Source organism: Camelus bactrianus, chromosome 11, assembly GCF_048773025.1.
Source record: "Camelus bactrianus isolate YW-2024 breed Bactrian camel chromosome 11, ASM4877302v1, whole genome shotgun sequence".
NCBI lineage: Eukaryota > Metazoa > Chordata > Mammalia > Artiodactyla > Camelidae > Camelus > Camelus bactrianus.
Window position 1 is genome coordinate 51,084,719 of NC_133549.1, and position 21,941 is coordinate 51,106,659.

The following is a 21,941-nucleotide window of genomic DNA, read 5'->3' on the forward strand; positions in this document are numbered from 1 at the left end:
GGTGAAAAGATTTCAAATTGGGATGATTTACCCAAACACCCTAGGCTGTGTTTACCCTTATGATAGGCAACTGTGTTGAAAATTCACTGTTCATCTTTTTCCACAAAAATTCTGGTTTGGCTATATTTTTTTTCACCAAATGTGCTAGTTATTTGACTGAATTGGGCAAATCATTGACTCTAAGAAAAACGTCCACAATTTTTAGCACAATACTGAAAGGCCTTCAAGCTCTGGCCCCAGGGGCTCATGTAGGGACATCTGTCTCCAGCCAGTCCCCATTTGGGGGCCTAGTCACCAACAGTATGGGACAACGTGTAGTCTAAACACACATGAGGTTTCAAGTCCATCCTCCCCTCTATCTGAAAATTCTATTTGCCATTTAAAACCCAGCTCCTGGGCCACTGCTCTGAAACCTTCCCTGTCACCCCTAGGATGGAAAGAATTAATCGTTAGATTCTTTGAAGTTCTTCTGTACCTTGAAGACCATTTTGTTACTGGAACTATTATTCCACACTGTAATTATAATTCTGTGCTTCTCATCTGCCTAGAGCATTGGAGTGCTCAGAATTTATTGTGTAGAGTTAGGAGTTCTGTGTATAAATTTGTTGTGACTTATGAAAGTCTGGGATCTTCACGAGCTGAGGCACGTTCCCAATTTACTCTGCCTCTTATAAAAATGTCCAAGGTTTTAAGAGATATCAAAAAGTTGCCAGTGAAGACTCAATCACCTCGTATAGACCAACCAACACCGACCCACGGAAAGGCCAAGGCATCTGCAAGGCTGTTGGCTGGGACTACATCTTACATCTTCCAGGTAGAAAAATCAGTGCAACCAAAGCTGTCTCCCTGTCTCCTCAGACTGGACTCTCCCTGACGAGCAAAGAGTGGGATTTGCTGAGCAGAAAAAAGATGAAGGCATTCACATCACTTTAGATCAAGGTTGCTTTTTGTTTTCTTCAAATTCCTTTTCAGTAGTCCAAGAAACACTTGTATTCTGGACAAACTATTTTCTCAGCAACGGCCAACAAACAGTTACCGCCCAGTGCGTGCATGTTGGCATAACTGAAGGTATAATGACAACTATATAAAACGGTCCCATGCAGATACAGAAGCTGCCTTCCCCGTCTGCCCCTGTGCATGGCATTGATCAGCTGCCTTGTGGCAACTCCTGGTGACTGTCTCAACAAGAGGTAAAAAAAAAATTGGCAAAATGAAGTGTTTTTCTTTTAGGACGTTGTGTTTTCCTTGTGTGTACCTACCTTATTATTAAGAGTAACTGTAAATGGATCATAATGGCTGATCCTAAGCCTAATTCTCCTTTGCCAGTTCGCACCCTCTTACCTTGGTAATCGATAGTGAAGGAAGAGCTTCAGCCTCAGCTCGGACTTGGTCGAGTTTGTTTTCTGGCACAAAGAGTTCGTGGATGCCTTTGATTATAGTATGGGGTACAATGTTCTGAAATGAAGCAGACTTGGTCACAATTTGGAATAAAAACTATAAAAAGAACACTTCAGTTAACAGACAATTTTCATGACTTTATAAAATTATTAAAAAAAAAAAAAAAGACATTCAGTCCACCCACCTGCTCTTGCAGAAGCTCCACCACCTGCTGCACACAGTCGCTCACTAAGGACAAGTTGGTTTTAAGCACAAGCTCAGGAGTTTCAGGTTTCTCATAATCAGAATCAATACCCGTAAAGCCTGCAACACAGAAGGGTGAAGTTCACATCTGCACCAACAGAACAATCTTTTTAATCAACAAGACGTAACACATGTTGGGATAATATTTTAAACCGTTATATTCAGATTATAACAGAAAAGGCCAAACAGCCATCCTTGACCTCAGGCCATAGGTAAGAAAATATACAGCTGTGTTTCCAATATAGAAAGCCCCAAATTATCAACAAAATCTGGCTAGCTGGGTCCAAGCCCCCTGCAGCTGATCAGAATCGAAAAGGAAGACAAGAAGGAGGTAAACCCTGAAACGTTCCTCCTAGGCACACACTCACATATTATCCATTGTAGTCCTCTGAACTTGACTGCTTGTGGCTGGGGTGATCATTACTTGAAAAAAATAAGCTTGTATTTTAAAAAGCCCAAGGACATATGGAAGATATTATGGTTTGATAAAAAGTTATGTGTGTTATGTGCAATTTTGGAAAACCGCTTTCAAAACTTCAGATAGATTTCTGGGGACAGACCAGTAATATGAATTGGTAGCAAAAGTAACTGGCAAAGGTGCCACTGAGCTCGCTCTCCCACCTTTGATCTCCCCAGCTCGGGCCCGTCTGTAGAGGCCTTTTACATCTCTGCTCTCACAGATGTTTAGAGGCGCATCTACAAATATCTCAAAGAACGGCAGTCCTGCCGATTCATGGATTTTGCGGGCATTCTCACGGTCCTGGAAAAAAAGGACATTTCAGCATGTAAGTGGCTCCATAATGAAATTCTTCATCACAATAAATATAAAAATAGATAAAAAACAAATTCTTCTGTACAGCACAGGGAACTATATTCAATATCTTGCAATAACCTTTAATGAAAAAGAATATGAAAAGGCATATACATATATACGCATGACTGGGACATTATGCTGTGCACCAGAAACTGACACATTGTAACTGATTATACTTCAATTTAAAAATTAAACAAACAAACAAACAAGCAGACAAATCATTGTGTGCGCTGGCCTTCCACAGCCTTAAGATAACACGGGCTTTGTGCTCTGCAGAGGTGGCAGGAAACTAGCCCTTTAGAGAAAGTCCAGAAATTTCACTCTAGTAAACAGCTCTCCCAGGGTCTTTAAACAAACAAACAAACAAAACCCATGGAAAAGAATCTCAACTAAAAGTCAGGGCAGACAGCTGACGAAACAAGAACATTTTGTCCTCAGGATATGTTCAAAGCACATAGTGTCTTATTTGTGGCTCAGAAAATTTTACCGTTTTAAAACAAGAGTGACATGCCACCTCGGTGATTTCAATATTAAACACTCATTGCCTGGTGCGCTGGCAGGGAACTGCTGTTTTCTTTCACAAGCTAAAGTCCTCAGACTTTTTGGAGAAATAAAATTAATTGAGCTTTAGAGTTTTCCCTGTTTAACTTTTCCTTCCTTTCAACTCTGGCCAAGTGTACCTTACAACTGTGAGAGTGGAAGGGTTTAAGTCAGGTGCCCTGGCATCTGGAAATGAAGGGACACTCTTTATATAATTCAATATTAAAGAGAGGAAATGAATGAGAGAGTGAGAAATTGGGGAGACTGTGGTGCAAACAGAACATATGACATCCTTCTCCCCCTGCAAACCCCCCACCAGCTCCTTATCCCGCAGTGGGAGCCCCAGCGCTGTGTGTTGCCAAATCACTTCACCTTTGTGAAAGGAGAAATGAAGCTGGTGATGCAGACCAGACCAGCGTCGGCGAACAGCTTGGCCACCTCGGCAATCCGGCGGATGTTTTCCTCTCTGTCCCAGGGAGAGAATCCAAGGTTTTTGTTGAGGCCGTGACGGACGTTGTCGCCATCGAGGGAGTAGCAAGGGATGGCGTGGGAGACGAGATACTCTTCCAGAGCAAAACTGATTGTTGTTTTTCCAGCACCAGAGAGACCTGTTCAGAACAGGCAAGACAAGACTGGCATTGTCTCTGATTGTTGAAGGTGATAAAGTGTGCCCTGATCCTAATTGTGAACTGATCCTAATTTTTACCTAATTCAAGTGTCATTACAATCATTTGATTGACTCCAAATCAAAATCATTTGTATCTAGAAAAAGCATAGTTTACTTACAAGTCAATTACTTCTATTTCTTTCAAACCTTGAAAAAACTATTTGTCCCTTATTAGGATTATAGACTTTCAAAGCAAAAGGGGTCCATCCAATAGAGAGACCTTGGAGGGGATACGTATGGTCCTTGGTGTGTCCAGTTTTATCTGCAGAGTGCTTTAAAGATTAGAAAGTTGTGCATACAAATCCAGATTTTGGCTTCTCTTGAAAAAAATCAGAAGACCTGGTGACAATGTTCTCATATCCCCTTGTGACAGCCATCAGCCAGAGTGGAGGGGACAGCCAGCCCTTGGAGTCCACCTTCCTTGCAGATGCTGCCAAACAACCATCTGACAACAAAGCCCACATACTGTCCTTTTGCCTTCAAGGTTTTTCCAAAATGACTCTCAAAACATGAAGACAGGGGACCCTCCTCAGCTGGGCTGCAGACGTAGTTAGAGCTGCCATATGCTCTTAGATGTTTGGAGTCTTCATATGAGAGCAGAGTTACCACATGCCTTTTACCATAGTTTCAATGCACAATGATTGGGAACACACTTTATAATTTCTATATGAGGAAGAACGTAAGGAGGAAGGGAAAGAAATGCTACATGCCAAAATTACTTAAGACCGTAAAACATGAACTGCCCTGGAAAAGTAGCACCGTTAAAATTCAGTTGTCCGAAAGATCTCTGAACCTGAAGCATATTCCATGGTGCCAAGCCACAGTCAGACAGCACCCAGGGTGGAAGAGGAAAAGTTGGATTGCGGAGCAGGCAGAAAGGAAGTCAGAAAGTTGTCAATACAGAGAAAACAGTAGGAGTAAAGAGGAAACAGACAAAAGAAGTAAGAGAAAGCAGGGCTGCAGGACTGAGAGGAGACTTGAAAAGAAAGGTGATCTCTGAAAGGTAAACAAGTCATTTCCATATTTTCAGTTGTGTTTTAAAGTCATGCCCTTGGCTTTGGCAGAGTACCATTAGAAAAAGTGGTTCCACGAAGACCGTGTTGGCAATCTTTGTAAATCTTTCTTGAAGACTCTGTCTATTACATTATTATGTAACTCAATTTCATTTGAATAAAGACTAGTGTGACAAATGCCTCTTAAAATGTACGTCCAGCTGTGAGGCAGGAGAAATGGGACTCCTGAATCTCTGGTACGGTCTCTTACGTCAGAAAATAAGAGAAATAATAGAAATTTCCTTCTATTTTGCTTCAGTTCTCATGAAACTAAACGCTAAATCACAGTAACTATATTAAACCAGGCCATTGACATATTTATTTTAATACATTGGGGTAACACCAATTACATCCACTGAGAGTTTTACTAGGGGCCAGGCCCTGTGCTAAGTGCTTTATTTCATTTAGTTCTACCTACACCTCTATGAGGCAGGGACTGTCCTTATTCTCATTTTACAGATAAGGAAACTGAGACTTAGAGAGGTTGCTTGGCTTGTCCAAAGTCACACAGCTAATGCAAGTGGAGCTGGGACTCAAATCCAAGTCTCTGGGTTTGAAGTGTGCGGTTTCTTCCAGTCTCCCTGGTCAATATCCAACCTCTCTAATATGAGAATGAAAAATAAAGTAGGACAAGATGATTTTCGAGGGTAAGACAGGGGAAGTACACCCTTGAGACTTTTTTTGCCTCTTCTACCAGTTCTTTTTTTTTCTTCTTCTTTTCAGGGGTGTTTCACATTTGGCAAAATGGGTTCTGTATGTCCCAATTCAAAATTTGGACAAACACATGAAGGCAAAACATCCCATGAAGGCAAACACATAGCAAGAGGGAGACGTCTGGAGCGCAGCTGTTTTATTCACTGCTGCACAGTGTGTCTCTCTGAGGGCGCTGGGGGAGATGGTTCAGGAAGTGTGACCCGAGAATCCTGCCTTTTGGGATACAGCAGGCTCCTTGCCCCCTGTCCAGCCTCACCCTGGAAGCTGGGAAGGCTTGCTGTTCCAGAGATGAATAAAATCAGGAGAACAAAGGCAAGTGCCACAGGCACTAGGAAATGGCTTGAATGAGAAGAGGCTCCTGCAGACAGGAACAGGAAAGGCCCAGAACAGAAAGAAAAGATGCAAGCAGGTCCCTGCTTGTCGTGTTCTTTACAATTATCTTCAGGTTAGAATAAATCAGCATTTGGGAGCAGACAGGAACACAGAAGTTGATTTCATAACCTGGATAAACATATCTTGGCATCTGGGCTCATCTCCACTTGAAATACTATGTCTACAAAATGAACTTGCTTTTTTCCTGTTGAGTCCAGGTTATGTCTAATTCCAGTTCTGTCACTAACTCTTAACTTTGACATTCTGGGGCTATAAAACACAACAAAAAGGGACATTCATTTGGTCACCTCAGTGGGAGTGAGTTATTTTTCTATACAAGGGACAGTCCTCAGCTACACAGAAATCACTAGTTTTTCGTCTCACATAGATTTTAATTTTTGTATAAATAAGTGAAATAGCCCCCCTAGAGTGTTAAAATCTCAGAAAACAATAAAGAATATCTCTCATGGACAGCCAAATGCTTGATGTCAAATTCGGAGAGCCCCATTCATAACTGCCAGTGAACGTATTTAGGCATGAAACCGAGAATGATGGTGCCCCTTAGAGCCAGAAGGGAATGTCCTAATCAACTTGGCCCAACCTTTCCTGCCAAAGAGGTGAAAACGGAGAACTGGAGACATTCTGTGACTTGATGCAAGTCCTACCTCTCACTGATGGGTAGAGGTAGGACTTGGGAAACACCCAAGCTTTCTACCACAGCTCTTCCCCTGCTAATGTTAAGCACTCAGTATGTGTCATCTGTTACAGTAATCTCCTTAAAATTGTGTGTCACCATCAATTTTCAATTAAAAAAAAATATGTCGACAAAACATACCTGTGAGCCACACGGTGCACCCTCGGAATCCGCCCCTGGTTCCTACCACCTGCCCTCGCTTGTTCCTGCTCACGTGGTGGGCCTGATAGACAACATTGGTGGATTTCTGCTGGTTCCCCTACAAAACCAGAGCAAGCACAATGTGTGAGCAATAAAATAATAAATCTGCAGATACTAGCTACTATATATACAAAAGATAAACAGCAAGTTCATAGTGTATAGCACAGGGAACTATATTTAGTATCTTGTAACTTACAGTGAAAAATATGAAAATGAATGTATGTATGTTCCTATATGACTGAAGCATTGTGCTGTACACCAGAAATTGACACAACATTGTAAACTGACTATACTTCAATAAAAATATATTAGAAAAAAATAAATTATAAATTCCTCAAAAATAACAATAAATCTACTACGTAAAAATATAATAAAAGAACAGATTACATTAATAGTCTTCCCTAATTGAAACTCCTCTCTTATAATTGGCATACAGAGTAACCATTAATTAATTCCACTAACTTACACACTGCCTTTAGAATATCCATCATGCCCGTTGGAAAGTATCATTTGAATGAGACAATTACTGATATGATGTAAAAGGTCTGGTTTGGTGACATTTTAAATGTGCACCTTTAGGTCACAATGAGGGAATGTCTTTGTTTCTATAAATGCATGTCCTCCCCAAGTCCTACAGGCATGAAGTGAAAACAACCCCAAAACCTGCGCCGCTGAGGAGTCACTACGGTGAGGCTGGCTGAGCCTCACTCTCTAAAGAACCCGGGAGAAGCCCAAATCCCAGAATGAAGGGTGAACGTTGGTCATTCCCTTCCTGCTCCCGCAAGACATCAGACACCAGGGACTTAAGAGTTTAGTCCCTTTTCACAAGGACTAAACTCTGTGTCCACTTTCCCTAGGGTCAGTGTATGAACTTTATAATCTTTCAGAAAGCCCTGCAGGAATGGAAATGCATCCGTTTAGTCTTGGAAGCTAATTCAAATCTCGAATGTCTTTATTTTGGCTGTAATAAAATCAGCCCTGTGAGAGCATGGATTATCTGATCCTGAGCCTAAACTCTGATTGGAAGGTACATTATCTGATGAATAAAAAAGGTAAAATGAGTCAATAAATAGTTTGTGGGGGACATTTTTTTAAAGTAACATGTGATCCAAGTTGGCGTGGGGCAGGGGAAACCTATACTGCTGATTAAATTAAAAGGTTGGGAACTACCCATGTCTTTGGCTTGGTAATCAAATTTCTAATGACAGATGTAATCCAAGTTGCTGTGAAAATCTACGAAGTCTTTTAAATTCTTTTTTTTTTGCGGGGGGAGGTCATGAAGTCTTTTAAACATCACAGAAGTACACACACCAGAGCTGAGAAAGCACTAATATGCTTTGAGCAAGACCCAGAGAGTCTTAGAAAACTCTGGGTCACAGGAGGACAACTTTTAGATTCTGGAACAAATTAAATCACCTCTTGATGCCTTTCCTTTGGGGGGGAAAAATGAAAGGGGAATATAAATAGGACTCTTTGCAGGCTTATATGAGATAATGGATGTGAACAGGCGCTGTAGATGGCCGAGTTCTCTACGAATGTGGATGCTGACGACGATTATTCAGTGTGTGGCTCCAGTGGGAGAGGAGGGAGCCAGCTGGATTAGGACCAAGGAAACTGGCTTCCAGACCAAGGAGGAAGGAGCCCCCTGCTGGCCCTTGGGGGTTCAGAAAGGCATTGGGGGTGAGCCTGAGACTAAGACACAGAGCCCAGCAAAGGAGCCAGTTGGCAGGGACCGGCATTATCAGTGTCAGAGGCAGCCAAGAGGAAGGTTTTGAAAGCTGGGATCAGATGGGTTAAGTTACATAAAACTCTCCAAGGCTAGAGGCTCTGATTATCCGTCAGGTAAACTTGATCGGAACCCAAGACTTGAAAGGGGGTCGGGACGTAGTCACAGAATGCAGCAAACTAGACAGCCACCGGCGGCTTGCACGAAAAAGTTCATACATGGGGACAAATGACGCTAGTCCATGAGCTAGTCTAGCAGTATTTCCCTGGGTGAACAAATCCCCTGAAGGTATCTGGAGTCTTCTGTGCCAAGTATACTTTATAGCTCAAGGATAACATTTCTCTCCATTTCCTTGTTGATCGCTGCCATTAAATTTGAGAACCCTGTGTCTGAATAGCAGGCCCAAAAGTCAGTTCATCTGTTCATTCACGACTCTTTCAGTAAATTTTCATGTAAATGAGCTCCTACTAAGTGCCAAGGGCCATCCTGGGCGCTGGGAACATAGCACTAAACGAGGCAGAATCCCTGGCATCATTTTGGGGGGAATATACAGACAAAAAGGTCAAGTAACTGGGCCCCACTCCCAGAAGAGAGAGTGGGTCTCATACACATAGCTCAGTACCAAAGTGCATGGCTGTTAGCATAACTGACAGCATCTTGGACCCTCACAGCCTCTCCTGTCCTTCTGCTACCCTACCCAGGACTGTACTGTGCAGTGGCTCACTTCTGTGTCATCAAGGGCTTTGTAGTTAATAGATGTTGTTTAATAATCATTAGGACAAGGTGACCTCTATGCACTGTTAGTCCTTAAACAATGATGAAAACCTTTGCTGACATACTCCTGACGCCCATGAAACCAGTTACGCATCGATAAATTTCAAGTTAGAAATGCATGTCCTGTTTCCAAGCACCTACTCCTTTACACTAGGTTAACTGTAAAATTGTCCCAAGAGTCCTTCAGTGGTATGGAGTGCAGCTGCGTTTGCTTCTGGATCGTTGTTGGCCTGATTCCGATCCCACCCTGTAAGTTATCCTATCATATACTGATCCATCGTCATATGGAGCTGCCTACCTGGTCTTTTCAGTCTCAAGATGCTATCCCAGCTCAGTGGGCACTTTGCATTCCCTCCATCCTCCAATATGAAGATACATAAAGGACGGCTGCAACTCCACAATAAAGAAACAACCCAATTTTTTTAAAAGGGCAGAAGATTTGAACAGTCACTTCACAAAGGAAGACACACAAATGGCCCATAAGCACATGAAGAAGTGCTCAATGTCATTAGTCATGAGAGAAATGCAAGTTAAAACCAAAAAACGAGATGCTACTGATAAAAGCTAACGTCAGCAAGGATGTGCTCTCATGTGTTGACAGTGGAGGCGTAAAGTGATCCAACCATCTCAGAAAACAAAAAAAACCTGGCAGTTTCTTACAAAACTAAGTATTTACCTCTCTTATGACTCAGCAATTGCATTCATGGAGAAATGAAAACTTATATCCACAAAAAGATTTGTACAAGATTATTAACAACTCTTTTGGACAAAAACTGGAAATAACCAAGGTCTATCAATAAGAAAGTAGACAATAAAAACAACAGAGACAAAACAAACCCCCCAAATTGTAGAATACTTATGTAATGGAACATTAATCAGTAATAAAAAGGAATGGACAACTGATACATGCAACACAGATGATAATAAATGCAAACATTTTGCTGAGTCAGAGAAGTCGTACACAGAAAAGCTACATATGATTCCATATGAAGGCCCCCAACAGGGAAAACTAATTCACCAAGTCAGAACAGCAGTTGCCTCCGGGTGATGGCAATGCTATGCGTCTTAGTAAGGGTTTGAGGTACACAGGTGTTCGCATTTGGAACTTACAGAATATACACTTAAGATGGGGATTTCATCATATGTAAACTTTACCCATGCAAAAATAGAGCCATTTTTTTAAAAAGTAGGCAAACAAGAAACTACCTAATAAGATTCAGATGGTGGAATGAAATTGTTTAGCCCTGCTGCATTTGTGGAAAAGGGCTCTGATCCCATCACAGCAGATTTGACTTCAGGGGCTGCTGCCCACCCGTGCGCATGAATGCCCACCAGGACTTAATTTGTCCACAGAGATGGTTTTTCCCCTCTCTTCTGGCTGCTCCTTCTCCCTACAGGCTGAGATCCAGAATAAACTCCAGGCTTTGTTAGTCTTCCACAGAAACTTTCTTATCATCTTGTTAATTGCCTCCCCAACAAGTGCTTGGTTTCCAAAAACATCAGGACCCACCGGAAGGAACTACCCTAAAACAGTATATAATAGTTAATCTCTTAACTTTTGGTTTTTATTAACTGCATCTTAATCATGAGTGTTCAGATTTTCTATCACTCCAGAGACATTTTAAACAAACAAACAAAATCTTTTCAGATGGCCAGCTACTGGGAAGTTTTTTTTTTGTTTCAGGAAGATATTTTGCTTCCTATTTATCTCAAATTTACCCTTGATTTTTCTCCAAAAGGCAAACAAATAAAATAAAAACAGATGTTCTGAAGGCTATTTGAACTGCAAAGGGGTGGAGCAGCTGAACGCTTTCCTTTTCCTTGCTGAAACTTTTACTCCTGTCTGTAGAGCATACGGTGTTCTAGGATTTGGAAAGAAAGTGACTGTCAGAAAAAGGATTCTTTGGAAAATAAAACACATGCTAAAGAAAAATGCTTGCCTCCCTGTCTGTAGAAACACAGTACACCTCTCTAACACCATCACTTATAGGAAGTGGCCCAGAAACCACAAAGTTGGTGGCATACTTCTATTCTGGGTCCCTAAGAAAAAAAAAATTGGCAAAAATCCCTATCTTCTTCCAGGTCTCTGGCCCAGAAAGACCCCCTCCAGCACTCACAGATGGAGCATGAGTATGGGTTTTGGGGTCATGCAGACCTGGGTTTGAAACCCACTTCACAACCTACTTGCTCTGTGACCCTGGGCAGGTGATTAACATCATTGATCTTCTATTTCCTCCTCTGTAAAATGGGGCTAAGAATAGTTTCCTCATAGGGTTGTGGAAAGGATTAAGTAAAATAATTTTATATATAAAGTAAAAAAAAAAATACAGGACACATGGTAAGATATTGGATCCGATGTGGTCCAGGTGGCATCAGTCTACTCTAGAGACATCACGGTAGTTTGAGATCTGAGTCACCCAGATTTAGAAGTGTTCTCTAAGGTGAGTCTGGGGAGGTGGGGCCCGTGTTCAAATCAGACCATGGATAGGACAGCATTTGGTAGCGGTTGAGTCTCACACACACACATTCAAGAGGATGTTGTTTTTCCAATCATAAAGCCCAGCCAGTAATACACCACTCTGAGCTGGACAAGTTTGAAGCCACCTCACTCCACCCCAAACCTACTGCTCTACTGCTGGCTGTCTCAGTCACACACTCTTAGTGACCAGCACAAGGATGGCCTTTGCCCCAGGTCAGCCTCATGAGCTATTAGAGGCGGGATTTTATCACACAGCCTAGAGTTGCAGTGCGTATCTCTGCCAGGTCCACCCCTCACTCCCATTGGTGATGCTGAAAGGGGAGTATGAAGGAGATTCTAGAACATGGGGTGGGGTAGGCTAGGTCATGACAGATCATCTCAGCCTTGGTTTTGCGTGACTAGAAAAGAAGCTACATGGGGAAAGGACTTCAGATTTTATGGCGAGGCGGGGCATCCCCAGAGCCAAATCCAAGCATGTGTCACCATGAAAATTATGAAAGAGGACGCTGGAGGAATGAGGAAGTTGGAAACCACAGGCCAGGTTAGGAGTTTCTCAATGCTCAAAGGTTTTTTTTTGACGTGTGTGTAACGTCTTCACTAAAGAACACGTAAGTGGACTTGAATTCCCTCTTCCCAAACAGAGCAAAGAAATCCACTTTACTTCTTCAATTACAACTCCACTTTCCCCTTTGAACTTGGCCCTTCCCACTCTTGGGCTATAGTTTCATTGCTCTCTCGCTGATTAAAAGTGTTCCAAACCTCCCTGACCTTGGTGCGCAGCTTGAAGATGCACTTAAAGATTCGTCTGCAGAAAGCAGCAGCCTCAGGAACTGCCCTCTCAGGCTCACCTTCACGTGCGTGATCTCACTTATTGCTTCAAAGCTGGGAGCTGCGGAGACCGTGTGTTGTGACCCATTTACAGATCCTAGAACTCCTGGCTGACGTCCCACACCTGGAGGATGCGAGACATGGAGCCAGGCTTCCTGACTCAAAGTGCAGGTCTTACTCTTGCCCAGACAGAATTCTTGGTTTCCAGTCCCAGCTGTGTGACCTCTGTGTCATGGCTTCCTGATCGAGGACTAAATGAGATCATGTATATTAAGGGTTCTGATACTACATAAAAATGTAAACAATTAAAAAAATCATTCTTACTTCATTTTCGTTACTTAAACTGAGTAGCTTCAAATGTTTTACAATTGTAAATATTTATGTATACTTCTTTCCTTTCAGAGTATTTCCTTGGGGTGTATAACCCAAAGTGAAATGGTGTGAGTATTAAAAGGTGAACTACTTCATGAATCTCAAGTAGTGCCAATTCATTTCCCAGAAAAACAAAGCCAAGTTTCTAGGCTACAAAAATACACCTGTTTCTGCATAGTCCAACTAATTTGTCATGTTTGCAATTTTACTGTTTTCTTCCCCCCGAGATCACTTTGTACTTATGTAGTTACAAGTAAGACTATGAATTTTTTCATGCTGCAATTTATTTATGATATTTGTGTGTTTGTCCCTTTCAATATTAATGATCTGGGCAATGACTTCATCCACTTTTAAAAAATACATTTTGGTTCTTTTTTCTGTATTTTGAATAGTAAAAATTTTATTAGTTATGATATAGATTTTTTGTTCACTTGCTTTCCTTTTGATATATACTTTATTATATATCACATAAATATATTTTATGTAAAATATGCTATATCATATTAAAAGGTATTCTAAGAATATATTAAAATATTCCTGTTGTCTTTGACGTTTTTGATGTCTTCCATTTGATCATTCCTTACAGCTGAGCCAAATATGCTCTTCAGACTTCTATCTTGATATGATTAAATTACATTAATTTTTTGGATACATCTGACATTTTAATCATGTGCTTACATGGATCCATTTTATTTCTTTTCTGTTTGTTTGTGTGTTTTTTTTTTTTTTTTGAGGGAGGAGATAATTAGGTTTGTTTATTTATTTTAATGGATTTACTGAGGATTGAACCCAGGACTTCATGCATGCTAAGCTCGCACTCTACCACCAAGCTATATCCTCCCCCTGGATCCATTTTATTTCTTTCCCATCATTGTATCTAGTGATCTCAAAATATGTTGTAATTCGTTTCCCTATTACTTTGAAAATATTTTAATAGTTTGAATCTATTTCTAGAATTCTTATATAATTGTAATTCCTATGTATGTATAATTTATGTACTCTTACATATTTCTTACATGATTTCTGTATTCTTTCATGTTAGTGTAGACACCTACGGTACTGATAGTTGTTGCTTTGTAATATGTTTGAAAATTCTGCAGATAAAAAGCTCTTTCTTTAAAAATATTTTTCCAATTATATTTTATTTTAAAATCCATTCTTCCATGGAAATAAAATTATTCTAGTTTGGTTGAGGACATGTAACGCCTCACTATGATTTTCCCTGTTAGTCTCACTAATTCTCAAAGAACTTCAATATCACAATACAGAAAAATAAGTCCTTACTGACAGATGTTCCTAGTCAGGTTATTTAAAATAGAAACAATCAAAATTTCTATCAATTAAATAGGTTATGGAAATCCATACAATGAATGGGCACCTCTGTATTTACTGACATAAACTATATCATGAGATATGCCCAAATGAGAAAACAAGTTACAGAGCAAGTAATGTTAGTCCCATTTTTAAATGTATATATTTATATGTATAGGGCTACGAAGAAAAAAAAAAAACATCTGGAAATGCTAATAGGAATCATCATGAGGGTCAGGTAATTCTAAGTAATTATTTTTCTTCTTGTCTCTACATTCTGTTTTTTCTATATTAAATTTGGAAATAAATGTATTTTTTAAATACAAAGAATTTAAATAAATGTATTTTTTAAATACAAAGAAAATGGTGAAGCCAAATGGTGTGATGGTCAAAGAGTAACAGATGTGTGTACATAGGTGAGTAGCAAGGTACATTATAACCAACCAACAATAACCGGACAAAGCCAACAGATGAAAAAACTGAATCTCTTAGACGAGTCTCTCCAAAACACATAATGGAGGTCAGGACACTCCAACAGATAACCTTTAAGGTTACAGTCCATTTCACTTGATCAGCAGTGGTTGTTACTTTTCACATTTCGTTATTTCATGCAGAGAAAAAAATGCCCATAAAGAAGATATTGCAGCTCTTGGATGCTGATATCACAAATGCGAAGCTCTGTTTGCTCTTCCATATATTCTGTTTACTAAGGCAGAGGCTGAGTCAACTGGAGTCATTTCATGGGAACCTCCCAGAGAAAGGTGCCCTAACAATCTTAGCATAAAGTCTGTGAACAGCTGAACAGCAAGAAGGCCATCTTACTCAACTTTGATGCAATCACTACCCACTGGACATTTAAAGTTCAACTCCAACCTTGTGGTTATTGGTAGATAAGGAAGTTTTAACTGAAAAAGTGTCACTGAAGTCAAAACTGATAATATGTTTTTAAAAGGAGTTTACATTGAAGAAAATATGGTTCTAAAGTGTACTGTGTAAAGAGAGGTTTATGGATGGTTAGATTCAATATCTGAGCATGCTAAATCCAATTCTACCACTATGGTTTTCATGATAAGATGTATCTACTTTGTATCATGCTAGTAATACCTTGCTAAAAACCACTCACTTCATAGGGTTATACTGCATGTTAAACAACTCTTGAGTTATAAGGTAAATAACCGTATCAGGTAGCTAGTGACAAAAACACCAGTTGTGAAAATGGAGACAAATTAGTCAACAAATTCCTGAAAAGAACAAGTAAAATCCTTTGTCAAAACAGTCTTTGGACAATACAGAAATGGTCCAAAACTGGAATTTCTAAATTAAAACAGTCATTCCCATGAAGGAAGTTTTAGAATTTATATAAAATTTCTTTAAGACCCGAAGTGATCATTTTTCACCAATTCCTACTACAGAAAGATTTAGTGAATAAGTGAATGCTTTGATTTACAAAACAATTTAAGGGGAAAATATATCCATAACTAAGTTGATTTGACTTTTAGAAGACACCTCTATGAAATAAACCACAGACTGATGTCAAACGGACAAGAATTTGAATGCTGTGGGAAAAAATGACAACCAAAAAGTCAAGGACCGGGGCATCTTAAAAGCATCTTTAAAAAAAAAAATTCCACATGGCTTTGCTTATTAAAATATTTTACGGTTTTTTTTTTTCCAAAGCATCTGAGAAACAAGCAAATTGTTGGAAAACTGGATGGCAAATTTAGACAGTTTGCAAGCATCATTCATATGTGTGCCAAGGAAAAATGAGAAGCCCCTCTCCTCATGGGATTGTACATGGCGTTAGAGGTCCTGTAGATTCCGTGCATCTTACAGCTAGATGGCAACCCAGAGTCTTTGCAGCAGTTAAAACGTGGCGTCATCGTCATCGGGAAGGGAAGTGAAGGGAAGGAACTAGGGAGCTTCCAGTGGTTGGAGAACAGCTCAGCTTTGGCTTTTTCAGATACTCTGCAGGCACAGGTTTATGACAGTGGAGAACTTTGATGGCATGCTTTGAACCGTCCTCTCTTTCTTTGCATATTCACATAATTTTCCCACTCTTCTAATACATCAGTGGCTGTTAAGAGCATAATAGGTTTTGGGCTTTCGGTCTTGCTTCTGCTCATAAGCCACGAAGTCTGCCGATTTCCCTTTGACTGCAGCTTCTCGGTGAACTCGTTTGCAGGACCGCCAGGCTCTTCCTCTGGCTGGCGTCTCCACACGACCCGCCGCGTCACACCCAGACCCGGCCTCTCCGGAAAAGCTGGCCAAGCGCAGGCGCGCGCCGCTCCCCGGCGCCCTCCGGGTCGGGGGTCCGCGTCCGGCTGGGTTGGGACTTCATCGCCCCCGGAGCGGGAGAGGGGCCGGGTCGGGAGCCCAGGAGGCGGCCCTGGGGGCTGGCCGCGCGCCCAGTGCGATGGGACTCATGACTGAGCGAGCCCAGGAGTCTGGGTGCCAGCGCCGCCCGCCCCCTCGTCCCCTCCTCCTCGCCCCCCCAGGCCCCTTCTACGCTGCGGGGGTCGAGGGAGGCCCGCGCCACCCGGGGTGGGAGGGACAACTGTTAGGAGTCGCCAGTCGGGAATGGAGCACACTGGGTGGACCGGGCAGGATCCCTTCTCTGGCCTGACGTTCATATTTGACATAACAGCCAAGTTCCATCACTTCCCATTCACCATTCACAAACTAAAGTAGAGGGACATGCTGCCAAAGACCTGATCAGTACTCCTGAAAAGTGCGACAGTCATCAAAAACAAGGGCAATCTGAGAAGCTGTCACTGTCAAGATGAGCTTAAGGAGACTTAACAACTAAGTGTAATGTAGGATGGGATTCTGGGACAGAAAAAATGATATTTGGTAAAAAGTAAGGAAATCTGAAAAAGTATGGACTTCAGTTAATAATGTATCTTCAGTTTATTAATAGTAACAAAGGTACCCCACTAATGTAAAAGTTAATAATAGAATAACTTAAATGCAGGGTCTATGGAAATTCTGTACTGCTTCTGAATTTTTCCATAAATCTAAAACTGTCCTAAAAAACAAAGTCTATTTCTTAAACAGTGCATTTTACTAAGATTTGGCAATAAACAAAATCATGAAAACCTAAGCACTGCATAATCACTTTAGCTTCTGCACTGGGGGATTTTTTTTTATCCTTCCTGATCATATTTCTTTTTTTTTTTTTAATGGAAGTGGTCAGTTTACAATGTTGTGTCAATTTCTGGTGTACAGCATAATGTTTCAGTCATACATATACATACATATATTCCTTTTCATATTCTTTTTCATTACAGGTTACTACAAGGTATTGAATAGTTCCCTGTGCAATATACAGTAGAAACTTGCTATTTTATATATAGTAGCCTGATCATATTTCTTAAAATCACTGACTCCACTATTTTAGTTATAATTTAAGAATTAAAATTACTTGGAGCTATTTGAGAAGTCTTTTCTAAGCACACTATGGAGTAGAGGAAGGACAGAAAAATAAAAGAATGGTAAGATTTAAGTACATTGATAGCAAGTTGCAACATATCCACATGGTTATGGCAACATTTTAAAATACTGCGAGTGAGATTTTGGTTTGAGAGGAAACTGATGAAACCTAGCAGTGTCCACTACGGAAGACAGCCAAAGCAGTCTAAACCTCCTAATAAATAGAACTCCCATTTACAAATGCATTTGCTAAATATTCTCTGAAATATGCATTAAGGAATCACATATACTAATTTGTGATTATAGTTCTGGTGAATTTCCCATATTCTTTGAGAATCAGTTAAGCTGATGTGACCCAACACATTTCAGTCAGTGCTGAAATCCAAATCATTACCCAAATCCAGCAACATATTGAACTGGACACTTAATGCATTATTTGAGTAAGTTAAACAAGCCACATACTCTCTGAGCACATCTTCATTTTTACCACTGGTTCTTCCTTCACGAATATAATATAAACAATCCAAAGACAACCAACTAAAATGTTTATTATTAGGAACTCAGAGTCTATCAGCTTGAAATGGGCTGAAATTCATTCTGAAAAGTTTACATCAAAAAGCTGTCACATGCAAATGTTGTCTATTCTCTGCTTAAGAAAAATTAAATTAAAAATTCATCTGCTCCACTGCCTATATTTGGTTCACAGTGAGGCGGTTTCCTAAGAATAAGAAAGGTCACTAAACCTGTCACGCTCATCAGGACGTTGGTGTGGTTACTCCTGCCCAGTTCAAAGATTTCCTTTTGTGTGTAATATTGTGATGATTTATCAATTAAGAGAACTCAGGGAAAGGAATCAAGATTAGAATGCAGTCTCTCATTTGATCATCAAAAATGGACGCAGAGATTTGCAGACACTAACCACTATAATAAAATAAACAACAAGGTCCCACTGTACACCACAGGGAACTACATTCAATACCTTGTAATGGCCTATAATGGAAAAGAATATGAAAAGGAATGTATATATGTATAATTGAATCATTATGCTGTACACCAGAAATTAATGCAACATTGTAAATCAACTATACTTCAATTAAAAAAAAAAAGAAATAGGAAAAAAAAAAAAGAGTGAGCCCAGAGAAGGCTTCTGCCTCTGTAAGAAAGAGCCAAGCAAAGGGCACTTGTGGAAAAAACAGGTTAATTTCTTTCTCAAGACTCACTGTCATTATTAGGAGTAAAGGACTCTAATCTATTGCAAGATGACTTCTGTGCCCACCAGTAGGTTCAGACAAATTACTGCATGAAAGTATTTAAAACCGCCTAATCAAAATTCACCATAATGATCATCACTGACAAGATCTTCAGTGTTTCTCTTATTTGATCTCTCTCCCCTGCACACTCTCCTTAGTGAGTCTGCCCTGCCACCGCTGCAGACCCGACCTCCCCTCCCCAACTACTCTCACCGGTCATCGCTGATTGCACAGGATTGACCCAAGTGAAACCAACGCACAGGCTGAGTCGATCAGATTCTCTTAAGCATTTAAGCTGAACAAAACTGACACTGAGTCAGTTATATGCTCAGCCCTTAGACTGGAGATTCATGAAGAACCTGTACCAGAGTTGGCAAGTCAAGACATTAGGAGCAGAAACTGAGTATCCAATAATCCCAACAACAATGTCTCCCTTCCATTTTATCCCACTGACCACTCTGTCCTGGAGCTTTCTCTCTCCTTAGCTTCCAAGATATCATTCTCTCCCAGTGTTTTTCTGCTTCTCACCCCACCTCCATAGGCTCCTTCACACACTCCTCCACTCCCTTTAGATGGCAGGCTTCTCGTAGTTCTGCTCCAGCACCCTTCTGCCCTGGACACTCCTTAGTGACTCTCACCTGTTCCCAAGGCTTTGTCTACCATCAGCACGCTCTGGGCTGCCAAATCTTGTTCTTCAGATATTTAGTAGGTGTGGTCCCCCAGAGCCGCTGACACTCAGGATGACACAGAATTCATTTTCTTGTCACCCCCCCCCCCGCTCCTTTTCCTATATTCCTTGCCACTTGTAATGGCCTGCACTCCTCTCCATGATTTAAGCTGGGAGACATCCTACCGCCTCCTCCCTCATCACAAAAAAATCAATCTAACACCAAGTCCTGTCGATTTTAGGTAAGAAAGGCCTCTCACATTTCCCCACTGCTGTTAGTTAGCTAATTGCTCCTGACAGCCTTTGGACTGGACTCCCCACCTCTCTCCCCATCAAGCTATTCTCCCCTTTGCCACCAGAAAAAAATTCTCTTGCTTAAAATCCTTTGGCTTCTATAGTGAAGTCCACAGACCTCACTTTGGAGCATGACCTCCTTTTTCAGCTTCACCTACCTCCCTTCATGGCCTTGAACTCCATGAACCAGTCGCACAAACCCCAAGCACCAGTTTGAACAAACGTGTGTGTGTGTGTGTGTGTGTGTGTGTGTGTGCGCGCGCGCGCGCGCACGCGCGCTTCTGCACTTTCCCCCACATTCCCCTTGCTTGGAGTGTCCTACTCTGCCTGTTTGCTTCTTCACTCATGAAGCTGTGCTTAAATATTGCTGTGAGGCTTTGGCTAATCTCGCCACCCACAGACAGACTCATCTTCCTCTGACCCCACAGTATCCCGTTTCTGCTGACAGCTCATTTCCCAGCCATACTTAAGACTCTGATGTAAGACTCTAATAAGGTATTTGTTAAAAATACAGATTCCCAGGATTCTCCCGCAAGAGATTCTGATTCAGCTAATCTGGGGTAGGGCCCAAGAAATTGTAGTTCTTTTTTTTTTTTTAATGTTTGTTTGTTGTCTTGGGGGGAGGTAATTAGATTTATTCTTTTTTTTTTTTTAATGGAGGTACTGGGGATTGAACCCAGGACCTCATGCATGCTGAGCACACACTCTACCACTGAGCTATACCTCCCCCTGTGGTTTGTTTTTAAAGTGCCTCAGGTGATTTTAATGCTAAGGCAAATCTAGGAAACACTAATGATATTAGAGAACTTACGTTAACTTTGGTTACAGTGGTGCCCCCTTCTCCACAGGAAATACATTGCAAGACCCCCAGTGGATGCCTGAAACAGGAGACAGTACTGAACCTGAGATACACTATGTTTTTTCCTACACTAACGGGCAGGTAGCATATTCAGCGTGGATATGCTGGACAAAGGGTGATTCACATCCTGGATGGGCCGGAGCTCAATGGTGTGAGATTTCACCATGCTACTCAGAATGGTGTCCACTTTAAACTTATGACTCGTTTACTCCTGGAATTTCCATTTTTGCAGCATGGTTGACTGTGGGTTAGCTGAAACAGCGGAAAGCGAAACAGTGGATAAAGGGGGGACGGCTGTGTCTGCTGACATGTCTGTCTGCTTCACCAGACTGGGAGTTCGGTGGCTTGCTCTACCCGTGTTTGTCTTGGAATCCACATGCTTGGAATATTATAGGAGTTTAGAATTTATTGAATGAATGTTAAGTATTTTTACTCAAACGAATTTTTCATTCACATGATAGGTCATAAAACCTAAATAGTTATTCTAATGTCTATCATGAGCAAAGGTAGAGGGCCAGGAGCTGAGAGTCTTGAAAGAACATGTTTGCCCAGGTGGTAGGTTTGGGTGATAAGAATGTCAACCATTTTTTTCAAAATCTTGGCTGAGCTACAGATTTGGGTGCAGCCAAACCTGCTAGTACTGTCTGATGAATTCAACAATATTAATTAAAACTCATCATGCAGAAAGCCAGATGTTCTCGCCCCCACCCCACCTCCTTCAACTGGATATTCCCTTATAGAAGCAGAATGGTAAGGGGGAGGGTATAGCTCAGTGGTAGAGCATATGCTTAGCATACTCAAGGTCCTGGATTCAGTCCCCAGTCCCTCCACTAAAAATTAATACGTAAACAAACCTAATCAACCCCCACCCCCCCCAAAAGAAGCAGAAGCAGAATGGTATAAAGGCTAAGGGCACAGGCACCCAGTCAGACTGACTGGTTGTGCATCCTGGTTCTTCCAGCTGCCAGCTCCCTACCCTCTAGCCAATTACTAACTTCTCCACTCCTTTGTTGAATGGTTTTCAGAACAGTTGGCTAGTTTAGTGAACTTGTATGAGGATTAAATAAGAAAATGTATACAAAACAGCATAAGGCCTGGCCGGTAGTGAAGCCCTAACTAAATGTTAGCTAAAATAAGATAAATAGTTGTTATTAATGACAATGAAAAAAATAGTTAACATACTAGTAAAATAATTATAATAACAATAGTTAAGTGAATGATGAGAGTTAAAATTATAAAGACAGCCCTAGTGTTTCC

General features: G+C 41.0%; 1 protein-coding gene across 1 annotated transcript in view; it reads right to left on the reverse strand.

The window, feature by feature from the left end:
• PAPSS2 (3'-phosphoadenosine 5'-phosphosulfate synthase 2) overlaps positions 1-21,941 on the reverse strand; it is a 73,832-nt gene that overhangs the window by 22,576 nt on the left and 29,315 nt on the right. Inside the window, exons 2-6 of the mRNA XM_074374002.1 lie at positions 6,636-6,753; positions 3,368-3,603; positions 2,263-2,401; positions 1,583-1,701; positions 1,342-1,455 (exon numbers count right to left, since the gene is read on the reverse strand). Coding sequence (XP_074230103.1) covers positions 1,342-1,455; positions 1,583-1,701; positions 2,263-2,401; positions 3,368-3,603; positions 6,636-6,753 — 726 coding nt within the window. The remainder of the gene's footprint in view (positions 1-1,341; positions 1,456-1,582; positions 1,702-2,262; positions 2,402-3,367; positions 3,604-6,635; positions 6,754-21,941) is intronic.